Source organism: Drosophila tropicalis, unplaced genomic scaffold, assembly GCF_018151085.1.
Source record: "Drosophila tropicalis isolate 14030-0801.00 unplaced genomic scaffold, ASM1815108v1 contig_593, whole genome shotgun sequence".
NCBI classification, from domain to species: Eukaryota; Metazoa; Arthropoda; class Insecta; order Diptera; family Drosophilidae; genus Drosophila; species Drosophila tropicalis.
In genome coordinates this window covers 15,200,265-15,219,901 of record NW_027173070.1, presented here as the reverse complement: position 1 = coordinate 15,219,901, position 19,637 = coordinate 15,200,265, and the positions used below count along the sequence as shown (strand labels likewise).

Sequence of the window (19,637 nt, the reverse complement as noted above, 5' to 3'; positions counted from 1 at the left end):
TGAGTTTGGTTTTAAATGATTTTAAAGACTCATGACACAACTGAAAAGTGTTTTTAAGAGAATAAATAACTTTACTTGTTGTAAATAAAAAACGATTGACAATTTTGATCATCTAATTCTTGCCACAACTTTATCGATTACTCTAGCTCTCCCAGGTTTCAGTATTCGCAGTTTTATCAACGTCAGTCCATACATCATTGGGTAGAGAGTTGTTGCTTTTGGTTGTTTTGGGTCGGTCAGAGTGAATGACTAACTGACGAAATGACTGAGTGACTGGCTGACTCTTGACTGTATTTTGTATATTGCTATTTATACTACCTCAATTCTTTATCTGCGATTTTGCAACTTGTGCAGTTCATTGCGATTGCGTTTCCTTCTTCTCGTGCAGAGCGCGGCAATTTCTTCATCTTCTTCATGGGGCAGGCAGGCCAAGCACAGGCAGACGCGTTTTTATTTTCTGTGCTTCTTGTGCTTTTGTGTGTGCATATTTTGGCAAATGCATTTATATTGTATATTTGTATCTGTATCTATAGTGTATCCCTTTCCTAAAGATATATGTACATACATATGTACGTACTTATGTGTGTACGTCTGCAAAATTTATCTGCCTAGATGTTGTACCGTGTGGGGTGGTGCGCGAGACATCGAGAGTTCTTCAGCCTCTTTCAAAGGAGGAAAAAAAAGAAGAGGAGGAGGACCGTTTGATCGACTGAGTGCAAATTTCTCGAAGAAAAATTTATTTGTGATTTGCAATTTGCATGAACCGACGACGACATTTTGTCTATGGGACGGACAGTCAGTCGGTTGGTCGAACGGTCTCTGTCTGTCTGTCTGCCGCTCATCGGTTCGAATTTTGGGATCCTTAGTGAAATTTTGTTGGTAATTCATCTTCATTTCGTTGCGGTTCGAGTTGAAATGCGGTGCGGTATGCAGCCGCGACACCGCCACACCCGAGCTGCGATGCGGCGGGCTATTTTCAAACCCCGTCGGCCGTTGCTGCTGTGCTAAAAATGTTTTCAAATGATTTTTTTTTTCAACTACGAAAAAGAAAGAAAAAACAAATTACAGAAATACGACTAAAAATTGTACGATATATTCATAGCAAAACTTACAATCTTACACACAACAGACACACGAAATAAAAGATTGAAATCATTTTCAGACGCACTGCACTTAACTCGTTCCATCAACAGACAACCCTATCGAGCCATCTATCCATCAATCAATTGAATTTTTCCGTTCCTTGCGACCATATACTCTACATATTTGTTAAACAAATGTTCATTTGGTGTAATATTAAATTAATGTTTTTATAAGGCAAACTAATGAACCTTAATGAACATAGTTTATACTCCAAAAGGAAATAAAAATGCAGTAGGATTTAAAAATGGATTTGAGCATGAAAACATGAAAGAAATTTGTAGTTTTTTTATTCTTATTTCCCTAAATGAACCCAAAAATCGGTGAGCAATTTGGGCTTGACAAGATTTATGAAATTTAAGGGAAATAATGGAAATATTTACATAATTACTAAACTAAGAAGTAATTTCCAAGCTAAGAAATATTATTCAAATTTGAAATTAATTACTTAACTACAGTAAGTAAACTAACAATTAGACCAAACTTTAGTTAACTTTAGTTCAAATTATATTTTTAATGTGTTTACACATATTTGTTTCATTGAAAATTCATCCATATTCAGAGTTTACGAATTTAGTTTGAATTATAATTACATATATAACTTTATCAATCTAATTCAATTAAGTATTCAAATTTCATTTACTGCCAACAGAGCTAACGATTGAGTCGATGGAAAAACTTATTCCTAGAATCTACTTACTAAAGAAAAACCTATTTGAATTCTATAATCTAAACTGAATGCGATATCACCAGTTTAGTTATATATGTATAAACTATAAAAATAAACATACAAATTCATTATAGGACAATATGTTGTCTTTACTAGAGAAGGGTAAACAGCGACCAGGGGCAGACAGAGCAGAGAGAGGGTATATTTACTTCGAGGCGCCACAATTAGCATTCGATATCCGCTTTTGTAATTCAATCAACAGTCTTCACCCACTGTCGGCAGGTTTTTCCCGTGTTAGTGTGTGGGCGTCATGGAAATGAAATGAATAGAAAATAGAAAAATAATAACACAACAGCAGGAGGAAAAAAAATGAGACAAAGACACTGTGATGTACATATATTGTTATTAAAGGAAAATTTTGACAGAAAACAAATGTTTCCTTTTGTTATATATAAAAAATATAAATACATATTTGTAGAAATTAATCGTTTCCAAGTTCTTGACATTCCCTGGTCACTCGAGGGGTGGAAAATGGAGGTTGTTGTTTGGTATTACAAATAATATATTACTAACTGGGGAATTCATCTGGTATGGGCTTGAAATTGTTTTTGCATTCTTTTTGGTGTATATTACCAATAAATATTTTGGAAATATTTTGAAATTCGCATTGCCATAGTGTACAAATGTTAACTAATTGATAAAAAGTAATTTGATGCAAAGTATGAGTACTTCGAGTAGTTGCATTTATTTAATTTCTATTTCAAATTCAAACATATTTGTAGTAGTTACTTTCATTCAATAAAAAGTCTTGTTTAATGCTGGTGATTCAATGTTTCTTTTATCGAATAATTCAAGCATGACATTCAACGTTTAAGTTGCTTTGAATGGATTTACGCCTGAACAGCGTCCACACACAAATTATAGATATTTATTTCCAAAATCAGCACTCAGTAAACAAAATTGTCATATTTGGGCTGATGAGCACAGCCAGAGGCGAAACAGGAGAAGTTATTAATGCGGAAAAATGCTGTATGAGTGCTCAGTGCCTATCATCATTTCGAAATGCCATAAAAAATCTGTGTTCATCGTGACTGATATACACAGTATTTAGCTCCATATAGACAAGAAAATAAGCATAAAAGCTATTAGATAATTCCAAATTGAAATAAAGCAAAACAAACGAAATGTTTTAAGGGAAATCTTGATTATTTATGGGTTATTTAATGGAACTTTTTTTTAAAGTTTTAAGTAAACTCACAAATTTCGATAAGAATCTTCTGTTTGATGGACCACATCGTTGATGATCTTTCTATTCTGGGATATGATTCACTCACAATAATTACTTTCGTTATGGTCATCCTTTATCAAGCTAAAAGGGATCCTATCCGTTATATTTAGTTATCATGATTACAAATTTGACCTCAAAGTCATCTGGGCGTGAAGTTTTATGCTTGTTTTTTTTTGGCTTCAGGCTTAGAGCACTTGAACCTCGATAGAATTTAGCCATTAGAGGCTAAACTATTTCACTTGAGTTTATCTTTTTCTAGTAGAAGTAAAAGAATGTAAATAATGAGTTTAATTCGAAATAGTTGTTGTAAAATATTATCAAATCATTAGTTTAATAAAACTAGCTTACAAATTTATTATTAGTTGTTTTAAATCAGGGCTTAAAAAGGGCCAGAAACTGAGAGGGACTGTAATTTTGCTAACCTATGTACATACGTATTTAATCTGTAAATCTCACCACTTATAAAGAAAACAGACTGTACATATTAATAGGGTTTAAATACCAATAAAAAAGACTACAAAGCTTACAAATGAATACAAGATAATATATTATTTAAAAGATTTAATAATATATTATCTGAGCGCAGTGTATTCTATTTATTTAATAAAGAGCGTCGGAAGCTTTTTTGTCATAGCAAAATGAATAGTGAATAAGTGTATTGTCATAAAGCTATGACAATTACATATAGCATATATAAATTGTGGAAGCATTTAGTTATATACGTCACAAGGCGATCCATTAACCTAATTACGAAAGTCAGGTAATGAAAACAAAGCGGCGTCAGACGGCGGCAAGAGCGAGCCGGTAGAAACAAAAACAAAAATAAGGTTAAGTGCAAAAAATTAAGTACATTTTACTCTAAGCTTAAAAGCGGCAAACAAAATGCAACACAAATGTAAAGGAAATGAGAAAACAGAGAGCATTAACTTGCTGAAAGAATGCTGGAAAACGAAAGAAAAGTGAACTTAAAGCAAAAGTTTAAAACACAAAATGAATGCTAATTTCTTAATGATTGGTCGAAAGAGAGACACAGCTAACGAAAAGGTGTGATGAGTGAAAAAATTTGCAAAATGTTCGCAGATTAAAGGGGAAAGTCAAATTGGATACACACATATACATTTTGCCATTACCGCAACCACCTCCTGACTAACTAACTATGTCTCTGCATTGCGTTAGTACGTGTCTACAACACTAGTCGTCGTCTAGTATATGTCTATATATTTGTCTATTGGTGAGTTAATTAACGTTGATATCTACGGCATTTTGGTGTCAAGTCTACCAGGCCAAAATACACAGACCAAATTTGTAGATGTGTGTGTGAGTGTGTAGCACCTGACCAAGCAACTCATCTTTCACTTCTCTGTAGGCACCGCCGCACCTGTGACTAGACCTAGAGAGACCCGAAAATTGAAATTCACTTCACAGTGCCTGCAACCCAAAAACCGCTCAGCCCGTTTTAGCTTTTCCCCCTTCTGTGTCTTCATATTGATTGACATTAGAACGTGACATGTACATGGTTCACCCAAATTCCGCAATTTATTTATAGAGGGCAGGAAAAAAAAAAAAAAACAACAGAAACAACATCAACCAAAAAAAGTGCAAAAAATATGATGAATTTAAGTATAGCTAACTGCCAAACAATTTTTTTTCTCTTCATTTTGGGTTTTAGACATCAACTCTGACAGCGTCAATTAACGTGGAAAAATTATACAAAACTTAATGTTTTGACTTAAGTTTTCTAGCCCAAACATCTTAGCTTTTCATTTTCACCACCACAAATAAAAGTGAAAAGAAAACAACTTAAAATTAAAGTATATTTAATAAAGCAATTAGCAGCAGATTTTGTTTGAGAGTTGACGATTGACTGTTAAAGAAAGAGCAATCAGGATAGATAATTGAGAGGCAAGGTGAAGAAGTGGTTTTTGTATTTTATAAATAAACCTAAAATTGTTTAGTTATTGCTTAAGAAATAAACTCTTATCAAAAATTGAATATGATAGACCTGTTTCAAATTTAAGGTTAACTTGGGTCAATATTATTTCGATAAAAATAATGGAAAATGTTTTCAAAATTATGGAATATTTCGTCTTAGCCAGTCAATAATAATAAATTTTTGTTTAGCGAATGACGATTTAATCTCTTTAGATAACAAATTCCTTAGGAGAGCAGGATCCCTCCAAAGATCGTTTAAATGTCCTGACTTCAGCAAATATCTGACTCAAGAGAGGGGAAAAATCCATTTGAATTCACTTTCACCCAAATAAACTGAATAAAAACTCATGAAACTTACACATATTATCGCAGTGCAGATCTTAAGCTTAAATGGAGACAAAATCCTTAATAATGTCCCCTATGGATTCACCTTTCGGCATTGATGGATCGGGAGAAAACCGTAATATATTTGAAGTAGGTCTTCACTAAGCAAACGGCTAGGAAATATATTAACATAAAAACAATAAAAGTACACCAAAGTAAAATATTAGCAAAGAAATCAAAGTTTCTAGAAAGTTATCCTTAAATAAAATGAAATAAAATTTGTAGAAACTGATTATTTAACTTATTTCTTTAAATAATTACGACGACTCAGCAGTAAAATGAAAATTTTTAATAGGTCTAAAGGAGTTTCAATGTATTTACAAGCAGAAGAAAATCTCTTTTTGTGTATTTGAAAAATCATTCGATTTGGTCTAGAATTTACTACACTTGGCTAGTCTTACACATTCTCGTAGCAATATGCAAATAACTGAGACACTTGTATAAAAATAGATGTGAAATGTAAAACTATAGAGTAAAAGGGGGGTTGGAAAAACACACACTCATCACATACCATTCAACACACACACAAACACATATGGTAACCATATTTAAATATACTATAAATCCTATTATTGATCAATCTGTTGCTATATACTATTGCCTCCCCACTTTTCACCTTTCTATCTTTACCTCTATCACAACTTTATACAAAACTATACTTATATATATATTATGTATGTATTACTTCTTACAGTCCACACAACAACAGAATCAGCAGCAAGCACTTATGAACAAGTCAAATGACGACCTACGGAGAAAGCGTCCAGAGACTACACGGCCAAATCACATTCTACTGTTCACCATCATAAATCCCTTCTATCCCATCACAGTTGTAAGTACATCATACAAACTAAAACTAAACTTAACCACTACTACTACTATTCCATACATACATAAGTATATATTTTGTGTAGTGCATTTAGAGATTCGCCTTGATTACTCTTCGGCTGGGCTACTTTACTCAAAGTGTTGGAAGTGAGTTTTATGGAGAAAGATGGAATTAAATAAAATCTATTGCAATTTGTTGGGCACAAATAAAAAAAAAAAAAAGAAGAGAAAACTCCTCTTGTCACACACTTGAGCAGAGCTCAACTCTGTTGATGTATTTTTGTATCTATATCTCTTTTTAGACGCTCTATCGCCTCTGTCCTGATGATGTTTTTTTTTTCTAGATAGATGGAAAGCAGCTTCTCCATTGGCTTAGCAGAGTGTTGATTGTGTGTGTGTGTTAGTTGTGGTCTTTTGGCCTTGCCTTTTGTGGTATTTTGCTGCCTTATCACAACATTTGATACTTTTTAGCTACAAAATGTGGCTCAATTTTGTGTGTGAGTGTGTTAGTTGTTGGGGACAAAAAATAACAAACAACAAGTGTGGCATGTATTTGTCTGTGTGTGTGTGTATATGTGGTTAGAATCTCTTTAGATCTATAGTATGAGGATAAGTGTTTAGCTTGAGTGCATTGTTGGACGTGCAACAACCTGCAACCGGCAACCAGCAACAGCTACGACAATTACAAAAACAATGCAACTATACATAGAGAGGCAAAAAAATGCATAAAGTACTTAAGTGTGTGCCGTGTTGTAAAAACGTGCGAAACAAACATACAGAGCAGAGATACACACATTTAACGTCTATGAATTTGGCAGATATATCTTTTTGCAGTCGAAACGAATTCCTTATGCTCTGCAACAAAACAAACACCCAAGTCTAAATTCTGCTTTAATTCGATTTCAATTTGTAAATAGTGATTAATTTTTTTTATTATTGTCAATCGATATTGTTCTTAATACTTTGTACACCTAAGAAAACGAATAGTTTCCTTTTATACCCTTTGGAATTTGTTTGAGTTTAGTTAAAGAATGCGTTTAAGTCGATATTAAACCAGAGGGCCGGGGCTAACTTCGACCGCGTCAAAGTTTGTATACCCTTGCAACTTTTTTGGTAACTCTATCCTTACCTATTAGCCATCAATGTGGAAGAACGTTTTATCTAAAAAGGCTTAAGCTTGAGAAAGAAAGGCCTACAATCATAGGAAATAACGAAGATATTGATCAAAGTCACTGTTTTCCACCGATCGTTCCTATGGGAGCTATATGATATAGTCACCCGATCTTTATCAAATTCGGCACAGTCATTAACATATATATTAAATTAAGAAATGTTTAATTTAAAAGCAATCGCGTTAAAAGTAACGAAGTTATTTACAAAAGTCACTGTTTTCGACCAATCGTTCTTATGGGAGCTATATGATATAGTCACCTGATCTTGATCAAATTTGGCATAGTCGCTTATAGGCGTAGTAAACTCTCTAATATTAAGTCTCACGACAATAGCTCAGAAAATAACGAAGGTATTGAGAAAGTCACTGTTCGTGACTTGGCCGTTTGTATGGGAGCTATATTATATAGTCACCCGATCTTCCTCCCGATCAAATTTGGCATAGTCGCTTATAGGCGTAGTAAACTCTCTAATATTAAGTTTCACGACAATAGCTCAGAAAATAACGAAGTTATTGAGAAAGTCACTGTTTGTGACTTGGCCGTTTGTATGGGAGCTATATGATATAGTCCCCCGATCTTGATCAAATTTGGCATAGTCGCTTATAGGCGTAGTAAACTCTCTAATATTAAGTTTCACGATAATAGCATAGAAAATAACGAAGTTATTGAGAAAAGTCACTGTTCGTGACTTTGGGGTTTGTATGGGAGCTATATGATATAGTGGTCCGATCCAGCTGAATCCGAGATATACAACGCCTGCAGTATATACAAGCCTACGTGCAAAATTTCAGCTCTGTAGCTCTTACGGTCTAGGAGGAGTTTGCGTTGATCCAGACGGACGGACGGACGGACGGACGGACATGGCTAGTTGAACTCGTCTCGTCGTGCTGATCAAGAATATATATACTTTGTATGGTCGGAAATGCTTCGTTCTATGCGTTGCACACTTCTGACCAAAATTAATATACCCTTTTTGCAAGGGTATAAAAAAGGTTCAAATGGTTTACCATTTCCAAGTATGGAAATACCGTATTCGAAATACAAGTTCCTTTCAGGATATCTTTGTGTTTCAAACTAATTTCATTAGTAAGATTTTACCTATTGAAGGATTAAATATAAAGTAATTTTCCATTTTCATTTATAATAGATATTGTTTCGTTGAAGAAAATTCAATTTGTTAAACAATGTATGTTTTGCCGGCTCGAGGTTTAACAATAAAAGGTCGCAGAAAATCAACAATTTGTTAAACAATTATAAATATTATTCAATAAAAGCATATTCCGGCTTGGAAGAAGATAATGTTTGCAGGAGCCAAGGATAAAGACTCGACAGTTTATGGATTGATTTAGATAGAAAAACTTTAATAAACTCAAATATAGATAAGCTCGAAAAATGAAAAGTGCAATTTTCTGTATTTGTTTTATAAAGACGATCACGAATGTTTTCATTTTGCGCATATTGTTATGCTTGGGATATGAGAATCAAAGCTATCCAAAATGTTATTCTTCTCTATGCTCTTACCCTCTTCTGTGTACAGGATATTTTCACATGCAACATGCATCGAGGCACACACACACACACACACACATACACACTTTGTTGTTGCCCCACACTGACACAGTTTATTGTCTTTTTAGCAAAGGCAAAAAACAGAAACCTAACAAAAATGCGGAAACGTTTTTACTGTTTGAGAAGCAAAAAAAAAAAAAAAGAGAATCGCAGGGAGGTAGCAGAAAGGAAAGAGGTTTAAAAAGTGAGAGACTGCGGCTAAAGGATGGACGAGACGGGGTGGTCGTAGTGTGTGTGTGTGTTTTATATATGTACATACATATATGCCCAGGCAATTGTATTTTCCAACACTTGAGCCGAGAGCGAGCGTAGTGGAACATAAAATCCTGTGAAGTGGAAAACATGCAGCATAAAAACTGCAAACTGTAAACTGAAGAACTGAGAACTGAAAAACTGAAATTATTTGTGTGTATGTATACATATGTATGTTGCCGGTTGCATTTGGGTTTGGCTTTTGGGCCACTGCTCGTTCGCTCGCTCGGTTGGTTGGTTGGTTGTTTGGTAGCTCTGTGGATCTGTGGATAAAGCCATAGCCTCCTCAGACAGCCCAGACATGTTAATTCGTATCCTACAAAATGGCTGCTGCCACTGTCTCTTTGCTTTGGAAGAGTGTGGTAAGAGGTAAGGAGGGAGCCGTTTTTACTTTTTTTTTTAAACCATTACTATTTGTTGTTGTTATAGTTGTTGTTTTTTGATGGGCGGCATTATTGTCCAACTTGCTGGATTTATCCACAAGCTAAGAGAGAGAGATTTTTCAACGGCTTTTCACTCGCTCTGCTCTGTGTGTGCTCCTTCTCATAAATCTTTTTGTTGACTTAAGTCATTCGTCGTTCTGGCGCTCTCCTGCGAGAGTATGTTTGTCCTGGAATTAAGCAGTCCCATTTTTGCCTTTATGTGGAACAAATTAAAAAGGCTTGAGAACCAACCTCCTCCTCATCCGCCTTCTTTTATCCATGTAAGTCATTCTGTCTGCAGTTCTGCTGTTTTTTTTTTTCTCTCTGCCTCCCTTTTTTATTAAGCTTTATTGTGTAATCTTCGAAATGAAGCTGCAAACAGCTTAAGTGCAGCTTCCAGCTTTATTTTATTGCCTCAGCTGATCGCATGATGTAAGAGAATGGAATGTGACGAAAATTATTTCTCAATGGTCCATGTGAACCACTGAAAATATTTAAAAATATGAAGCGACGTACATCGAGATTGTGTAAACCAACTAAGTAATTTTAATCATCTCTCCTTTTATTTTAAAACATCTTCAAAGATCTGTTGTGGTAGTTCTTAAAAAGTTTGCGCATTTTTGAGGCGCTAATCACGAAAAAACTCATCTGAATAAATTCCTTTAAAATGCTCAATAGATTAAGAGTGCATCCCCACATCCTATTAGGAAAATGTTAGCACACACCAAAGTAATTTTGAGTAAATGGAAATTTATACACTTTTCTTTTGGTTTCAAGGACTTTTGCTTTTTCTGTTTTAAGAAATTTTGGTAGTTCCGGGCACGTAGCCAACGTTCCATCATACGCTTGAACTAGCTTTAGTTTAACTAATCGTAAACTAAACGACCTCTAATAGCATTTAGAAGTTTTGTCAACAATGCAGACACACTTCCCCCCCAACCATGGTGGCCCTTACTGATGAGATGAGATGGTTGATGGTTGAAAACTAAAGTGAACTCTGTGCTCAAGTTTTTTCCACTACCATCCGCCTTCCTTGTTTGCTCCTTCTACTTATTTCCGTTAGATAGCGGCATAGAGAAGAAGAATAACAAAATGCAATGGGGATAAGATTAAAAACTTTTTAATAAGACGACACTAAAAGCATCAAAGAAAATTTTTTGTGTTGTTTCACACATGCATGAAATACACACACACACATACATATGTATGGGTAGTAGTGTAGTAGAAGACGACATTGTAGCCAAGTTAGAGAAAACTTTTTTGGCCAAAATGCTAGCTCTCGACGAGCAGCATCCTTGTAAGCCAAGTTAAAGTTTAACCGAGAAAAAATGCAATAAAAGTGAGTATTAGCTTAGCAGCTTGGCAGCTGAACAAGAGACGGAGAGAGGACAACAATGCTCAATAATATATTAAGGAAAGTCAAAAGGGGGTGAAGAGAAGGGAATGCAAATGTTGCAGCCCTGACCCAACCCCAGGCCAAACAACAACTTTGTTGGAGGCTGGGCTGGTCTGGAAGCATATGGCATATGTAAAACCTCTCTTTGAAGCAGCTTATCAGAACGATGTTCGACTTTGTTGGAGAAGCAAAAAAAAGAACGGCAGCAGCACTAGGAAGGCAGTCAGCCATAAGCCAAAGCCCTGGAATGCAACGCGGCAGCTGCAGATTTTGCAATATGTGTGACACATGCTGCCACAGCTAGAAGTCAGGCGGCCAACCATAATGCGTAGCCAGCTAAAAGCCAACAGCAGGGGTAGAAAAAAAAAGAAAATGCATGACAAAGAATACATAGAACGAAGGACGTGCGGTAGAAACCAACTAAAGCCATGTGGGGAGGAGGAGGACCCCCAAAACCAAAGAAAAACCCTTGCTTTTGCACATTCTGCTTCCCTTTCTTCGTTCTCCATTAGATATTGTGATGGCGGTGGGTTGGAAAGAAGAGCTCTTGCCTCATGGCAACAGCAGTTTTCAATAATGCAAGTTTGAAGACTCCTGCCGCGCATTGTATTGCATTTTGTTTATGCATGCGCCCATCAAAGATGGCAAATATCCACCAAAATAAAGAAGGTAAAACGTGGTAGATGTGAAATGAGGACACACTCAGGTTGAGTTTTCCTTTTTCTTCTCTTTTCTCCTAGCACTTTGACAAATCGATGAGGCGGTTTTCTCGCTCACGTTTATGTGTTTTTTATGGCTGTGACACAAAATCACATATAAAAAATTTTGAGTATATGCTGAATAGATTATGAAAAGGGTTTCTTTTTTTTTTTTTTTTTTTGTTTGTTGGTCGATGTGCCTTAAAAGATGTTTGTTGTGAGGCTTACCACTTTGTGTTGATTGGTTTGAGGTCTTTTTGGAAAAAGCTCTTTAAAATATTACCCATTTATATTATGACTTTATGGAACTTTATTCACAATTATAATTTTGGTCTTTTCAAAATAAAAATTTTAGAATACGGAGCATTAGGAAGAAAGTAGTAGCAGTTCTTGGAGTTCTGGATTTCTTTTTGTCACACTTTTCCACACGACACGTAAAGAAGTAGTAGTAGTAGTAGTAGATATAGAGGAAGTATCGATTATTTTTCTTCACTTGGTTCATTGGGCAATTCGTTACCCAGAAGACGAAATAGAAGATTCGGAAAGCATTTTATATCTTTTTGAGTCAATTGTCCATGTTTATACATTCCCGAAAAGATCTGTGTAAAGAAAGAGAGAGGAAGAGAGTTGAGTTTGTGTAATTCCTCAAGGATTTTGTTCTTTTACCATTTCTCTAAAATTAGAGCTATCAACTTCCTTGGCTCTTTGCTTACGCCAACTTTTTTGTTTCTCCTCCTCCGAGTCACTTATAGTGTCGGGTGACCAATTGTGTTCTGATTTCATATCGATTTCAGGAGATGATGGATTAATTTTCTTGGAACTACGATTAGTGAGGTGGGGCAAAGTTGGTGGTTCTCTAGATTTGCCGCCCTCTAGACGTGATTCTTCACTTTTTAGTTTCTTTATGCCATGTCGCTGCACAAACTGGGCATCCCACTGGGCCTCCATATCGAGCATATGCTGGCGTCTAACACGATGGCTAGTGGCATGACGCTGCAGAATTTGTGTCTGATGTTTGCGTCTCTTCTGTTTTGCTGAGACACCGCCTTTATACTTGCTGGAACCCTTCACCGGGACCACAGTTTGCCATATGCCTATGTGCTCCTTAGCAATATTGGGTATAAATAGTTGCTCCTTATGACGTTGTATATCCTTGGCTATAAGGGCACGCTTGCGTGCTGCCTGGGCCCGGGCCTCTTCTCGGCAGCGTAATTTTTCCTGTGCCAATACCGCATTGAAACGCGGAATCTCTTGACGGCGTTGATTTTGATGGTTCTGCTTTTGGAGTTGGTCCATCTTTAGTTTCTGTTCGACTCGACGTTTTTGCATTTCCATATGGGTGTGCCTTACGCGATTCTTACTCGATGCTGTTTCGGCAAACATGACAAGATGTTTGGTCTGGTCATAGAACTTGCAATAATAGTTGACCTTCTCTGAATCTCTGGGCGGCATAATGCGTCTATAGTTACCCAAATGGCTCTCCTCCCAAGCGATTTGCTGGGCCAATGCTCCAATGGAACAAGCCTGTTTGGCCTCAGTTCCACCTGCCTCTCGCTGCGGAATTTGTGCTGCTTGGGTGGCCGACCTACGATTGTATACCTGTTTCATTAGCCTTTCTCGCAATGTTGTGCGATCTTCGCGGATGATCTGTTCTTTATCTACCAAAGCTGTGGCCAGAAGATTGAGCGTATCCCTGATCAAAGGACGTTTGACTTCTGTATCAACAGGTTCATCTGCACAAAGACTCGGTGTATGATTGACCTCTAGTATATAGGGTTTCAGTTTCCAATCAACTAGAATATCAAAGCCAAGCAATTGAAAGCTCGCCTGGATCTTGTCATGTTTGGGAAAGCATAGATTATAATTGTGCCTGAGCACAGGCCAGGCACTGATGACCGTTTTAATGATGGCATCGTCCACACTGGCCCAGAACTCGGCTTGATCGTAATTGTGGGCCACAAGCCATTTATTGAATGCACTGAGTTTTCGTTTTGAACCACATTCTGTGCCATTACCCAGATCGTATTGTGAATTGCGACGATTCAGACAATAATTGGTCAAATGCATAAAAACATTGTCACTATTACCCGTAGTGGGTGGAACATATTTCTGGGTTGCAAAACGTGCTAGGCCTTCATTATAGACAAAAATACGTAAAGGATCCACTGAGGTGATAAGTGTATAGACACGCAGATCAAATTTGTAGCCATCGATCAGAAGGGGCTGGACGAGAAAATGAGGTTAATAAATATTCTAGTGATTGTGTTTATAACTTACCTTCTCTATATATGTCTGACAGATGAGTTTCTCCCGCTTGCCAATGGTGCGTAAATCGGTGGTTACCTTAATACCTCGACCCTGACCCGATGAATACGGCTTTAGAATATACGTGCGTTTATGTCTGCTGGCATAGATGGCCACGTCGTAGGCACTAATAAGAAATGGTGGGATTAAAGAAGAGTTTATCAGAGTTGTCGTCGTCGATACTTACTCCGTGGGCATTAGCCAGGTTTTGGGAAATATGCGATAATCTCCTGGATACATTTTTAGCATGCGATTCAGATTGCGTGATAGCAAATCTTTGCGGCATATTTCCATCATGCCTGGAAAATGATTGATCTGCTGGAAACGTTTCATGTTCTTAAGCAAATCATGATGAGGTGTGGAATCCGACCATTGGATATTCCACAGTCTATGTTCGGGCACATGTTGAAAGCCCATGTTCTTTGAGATTCTCGAGACGAGGGCAAAGCGAGTATTCTCCACACAGATGCTCAGACGCACCGCACGAATGCTGGGCGTAATATCAGTGCCCTCTAGATGCAATTGTTTGGGTGGCTCTTTCATCACATCATAACAAATGGCATCCAAGTCCGGAGATCCTGGCAACTGGTTGTTATCCTGTGTATGATCCTCTGTAATGACCATAAAACTATTGACTTTTGGTCCTTTGGGCCGCCACCTGGGTTGTTTGGCACCCTCAATGGCTTTTTGCGGTGGCTCACAGGATTGTAATTGTATATGTCGTAAGGGACTGATACTGTTTAACTTGTGGCGCCGCTTCTTCTTATCACCAGATAGCACATAGACACTCTCGCGCCGATACACAGCACCAAGTTTGTGACATTTATCGGATACCGATAGATTTCTTTGAGCTTCAAAATATCGTGCATACGGACTGTATAATTTTTCCAATTTCGAATTTTTTCTGGTAGGCATCTAAATGTCCGGCAAAACGAAAGGCTTAGAAAGGGCTGGTGGATGGTAATGATGATGTGAGTTTTGTATTGTTCGCCAATTTTTTTTTTATTTTAAATGCCAATTTCAATTTGACCAATGTAAAAAAATAACGATAGCAATATTATAAAGAATGACTTTGAATTTTGACACTAAACAGTTTGCTTGCATTGTTTATTGATTAAAATTGTAAAATAATTTGTTCAAAGCAAGATATTGTTTTTTGTGTTTATTCTTGTCCTCGTCTTTCATTGAATGTCCTTAAAATTCCCAACTAGATTCTGCTAAATGACAGGTATATGGCTATTAAAAGATTACTTTGCAGAAAAAGTGGATCTTGTTCGTGTTTATTCTTGAACACGTTCTTAAAATTCTCAACTTGTTTAAAAAAAGATGGTTTTGGGATATTAGAAAATTATTTCGTAGGAAACAAACATAATATCTGTGTTTCAAGAACTCTTAGTTCTTCGTGCTCAGATGAACAGTTCCATTCAATTTATCTATAATTCTTAACTGTTTTAAGGTACAAACTAGGTTTGGCATGTCAATTCTTTCGAACTATGTTGATAAGAGGCATTTTACTTTAACTTGGAGTTTGTCTCTTATTTATTACAGGTTTTATTAATTTCAGCTTGAGTTTTGTCTCTTCATTTTTGCTATCATCTAACATCAACCACAGCTGCCACCGCACCTTTACCCTTACATTGAATCATCAATAGTAATATGTCAAGAGCTTGTTATTTTTTTAATTCAATGGCATCTGTAGTATCGCCTTCTTGATTACCAAAGTCGCGGCCATAAAACAAAAAACCGCCAATTCCAGCTTGTGCAATATGGTTGAAATCCCGAACACCTTGCGACAATTGATACGCCTTGGTGGCCACATACATGCTTGAATTATATATGTATACATATGCATGTGCCGCGATTTAGCATTTATCTCAGCTTAGTCTAGAGTGAGTGAGTGGCTCATTAACCGCAGCTTAATCAGGTTTTAGGTTTCTGTGGTTATTAGTTCAGGCAACTCAATGTCGAAAAAAAAAGCGCACACAGCACTTGTGAATGTCAGTTTGGTTGTTGGTCCTACGCATGGTTAAATCTATGAAATAAGCTCAACGAATTCGCTCAAGTCGACTCGTTGTTATACCCTCTCTGGTGAAGTCTAATAATTTGATAGAAGAGTATTTCCCAATCGAGGCCTTGTCTCTAGTATGTCAAAGTATTTTAGGCAATGGGTGTGTGTGATCATGTGTGTGTGGATGAAAGCAACGTTCACCCACTTCCATTTGTAAAAAAAACCAATTTAAATTATGGCTGCAAGTAATAAATGGTGGCACTCGTTGTTGCAACTGTTGCTGTTGCTACTGCTGGTTCTTGTTGTCATATTATTAGATGACAACAATTGTCAAAAGCTTGCCTCAATTTGCATTTCGGTGTTACGGATTTTTACACCCACAATGGGGCAACGGAGCAGAGCATCGAAGCGTATAATTTGTCAAGTTTATTTGGTTGAGCAGCGTTTTCGTTTCGGGGTTTTGGGTTAGGAGAGATATCTGTCCCTCTATCTATCTCTCTCAATCTATTACTCTGTCCCACTCTCTAATTGGCTGTATCTGGACTTGGTTTGTGTTGTTGTTCCTGTTGTTTTGTTGTCTATTTGCTTTTGTTTTGCAGCTAATTATGCGCCCGCTTTGTCGCTGTAGGTAAATAAACAAAAAAAAAAACAATGAGATGAATGGGCAAAGAGAAAAGTGTTGGCAACTTTTCTGCATTTAAAATATTAATGATAGTGCACGAACCAAGAGCGAGTAAGAAAAACATCATCAACAACAACAACAACAGCAGGCACAAAACTGTTGACACGGACAACGACAACAAGGATGACAGGTGGCACGTGGGGGAGGAGAAGACTTTGGAGTAGGAAGTAAGGACCAACCCGTCGGCAATCAGGCAGTCAGCAGGCAACGGCAACGATAAACGAGAGACAAGAGAAATGAACATAGAATAGCGATTAATGTGCCCGGAATTTTACTCTCCTTTCCTGTCTGTTTTTTGTCTTTCTCCAACAGCAGAAATTGCAGGAAACAGAACGTTTTAATGTATTGCTAAGGATGCGGGCTGAAGGATTTCAAATAGATATTTTAGTTGCGCATTTTAAATAAATTGCAAAACGATGCCAGAAAGTGAAGACTTTTTTTGCAATGAGAAAGTTAATATTAAAAGGGTTTGCTAATGCACAATTTGACATAGTTTACGAGTAACTAAAGTAGTCTAGTTAAAAAGATACATACAAGGATGATTGAGAGAAGAACAAAGAGTTGTTGTATTACTTATGCAAAGCACTTTCCATATAAACTGACTGGGTATTTATTTTGTGTTTTTAAAAGTGATTAAAGCATATTTTGAAAAAATTGAGGAAAAGTTATCGAGATACATACTTGTTATTGGTTAACTGAGTTTTGCTTTCCATTTTCTTTTGTTATCTGCTTGAAACTTAGTCACTGACCTTCTCGAAAGCACTTTAAAAGCGTTAGTTAGTTGTTTTCATCCTAATGATAGAAGATTATAGATCTTTTAATAACTTAAAGGAATGTTTAACTGAAACAAATATAGCATACTTTTCAGGGACAGTTCACGTATTTACCCTAGATGACTAATAATTATTAATTTTGTGGCCTCTTTTTAGCTTTACCTAAATTTTGTAGATTCTATCAAAAATATAAAACGAAGACTGAATGGTCAACGTTTTTCTACATTTGAGTAAGCCGATGCCTTTGATTTCTGTTTATTTTAAGTCAGTCACGTTCAATAGATGAATCCCTAAATGCCAAAGTAGCAAAGGATAAAAGCCAGCATACAAAATCAATAATCCCAGTTGCAAAGTTTATTCATGGATTTTAAGATTTTAATCGCCAACATTTTATATCTCGAAAGATTTTTTATTTGGAGTTAAATCTACGATATTTGCTACGAATATTTATTGCTTTTGGCTCTTGTCGATAATCAACAGTGGCTTAAACATTGTATTGCGTTCGTGTCATATTCATAATTCATCAATTCCATTTTGTTTGCCACTTTCAATTTGCCTTTGACACGTGCAACAGTTAATTTATTTGTACGCTTATTTTTTTTTTTTTTTTGTCATTTAATATTTAATTGACTGGGTTTGCTGTGTTGTTTGTGTGTTTTTTTATTTTTTATAACCTCTGTTTTTGTTTCCTTTTTTGTTATTGGGCTGCTGCGTCGGTCAACTGATTTTCGCGCCGTGAAATGTTTCTTGTCGTTGTTGTTATTTTTTTTCCATCTGAGTGAAAATGAGTACGAAAATCAGAGACGAACGGCAAACTATATTAATTATTAAAAGGTGTGCACATTTAATTTGCAGCTGCTAGCAAACGAGTGGGCAAGGGGTGGGCGGGTGGTAGGGGCAGAGGTTGAAATATATAACAAAAATCCCAGAGCGTAATAATAAAAAATTTAACAGAAGGAACAACAAAACTCTGAACCCAAAAAAAAAAAAACCTGATGTTATGCTGCGGTGAAGAAATGAAAAGGGGTAGAGAGCCAGTAACATAGAGATGGCAGAGGTGGTGGGGGAAGTATGAGGAGGTAAACGGATGTGAGTTAGTTGAAAACGGCTCATAAAGTTGCCGTCAGAGATGATATGATGAAAACCCAGAATCTGGGCATAAATTACAATGTGTTGGGTGGGTGGTTGTGGGTGTGCATGTGCATAGGTATGTGTGTGTGTGTGTGTTTTCAAATCCTTTTATTTTTATGGCGTTACGCTAGCGGCAAACTCTCTCTCCCAAACATATACAATACAGTCGCAACTCTGACTAAGCGCACATTAAAAATTAATCTTTTAATTACCGACAAACAGACAGAAAGCCAGACAAGCGGCCAGGCACACTGACTGACTGACTAATCTACAAAAAAGTGGGCGGAGTCAGGTCTAAAACAATATGTTGCAGGCTATTAATTTTCAGGCTCATGTAACATATTAATTTCAAAATCTGTCCTTTGTAAGACTATGCCCCAAAAAGTATGCTATATATAATGGTAAACTTTATTTTCTCTTAGTCTAACTTTAATTCTAAAGAAAAATCGAAATAGTTTACAACATATTTTGTCACCCAGTTAACGCTTAAGCCAAAATTGCTTTCAATTGACCAAAAAGATGACCTCTTTGGCTAAATAAATGCCTACAACTTTGCCCATAAACTTAATTGAGGGGAAATTCCACACACGCACACACTGTCTCACACACACACACTTACACATACTTGATTCTAATATTCAAAGTAGCCAAACATTTTAGAATTTTATTTCAAAAGTTTTTTGGGTGTTAAAAGCTTTATGCTTATGTCTGCCAAAAAAGTTTGTGAATAGGTTCTCCCTTTTACATATGCATTAGATTCATATTCATAACTCTTATTCATCATTTACTTTATCTAATGAAATTATTTTGTTTAAATTTTCATAACTTTTTCTTTTGTTAAATGAAAGTATAAGGCTTTCAGCAGGTAAGCCACAAAATTGGCTTTAGGCTATTAAAAATGTAAAGTGTATTTGCTGCCTTTTATACAATTCTAAGCTCCCGAATGTTAGAAATTCTATGGAATTGTAATAAAAAAGTTTAAAATCTC

At 36.4% G+C, this 19,637-nt stretch overlaps 2 protein-coding genes across 18 annotated transcripts in view; one reads left to right on the top strand and one right to left on the bottom strand.

Moving 5' to 3' along the window:
• Positions 1-19,637, top strand: part of sm (smooth) — a 146,920-nt gene that overhangs the window by 34,845 nt on the left and 92,438 nt on the right. For all 17 annotated transcript variants that reach the window (XM_068289468.1, XM_068289465.1, XM_068289475.1 and 14 more), the window contains exon 3: positions 6,109-6,246. In XM_068289468.1, the coding sequence (XP_068145569.1) occupies positions 6,109-6,246 (138 nt within the window). The remainder of the gene's footprint in view (positions 1-6,108; positions 6,247-19,637) is intronic.
• On the bottom strand, positions 12,038-15,163 carry TTLL6A (Tubulin tyrosine ligase-like 6A). The gene is made up of 4 exons (XM_068289828.1): positions 14,243-15,163; positions 14,029-14,182; positions 12,418-13,974; positions 12,038-12,350 (listed from the first exon to the last, which is right to left on the bottom strand). Exons 1-4 carry the CDS (start codon positions 14,968-14,970, stop codon positions 12,231-12,233), a joined length of 2,559 nt encoding a protein of 852 aa, XP_068145929.1. The 5' UTR covers positions 14,971-15,163; the 3' UTR covers positions 12,038-12,230.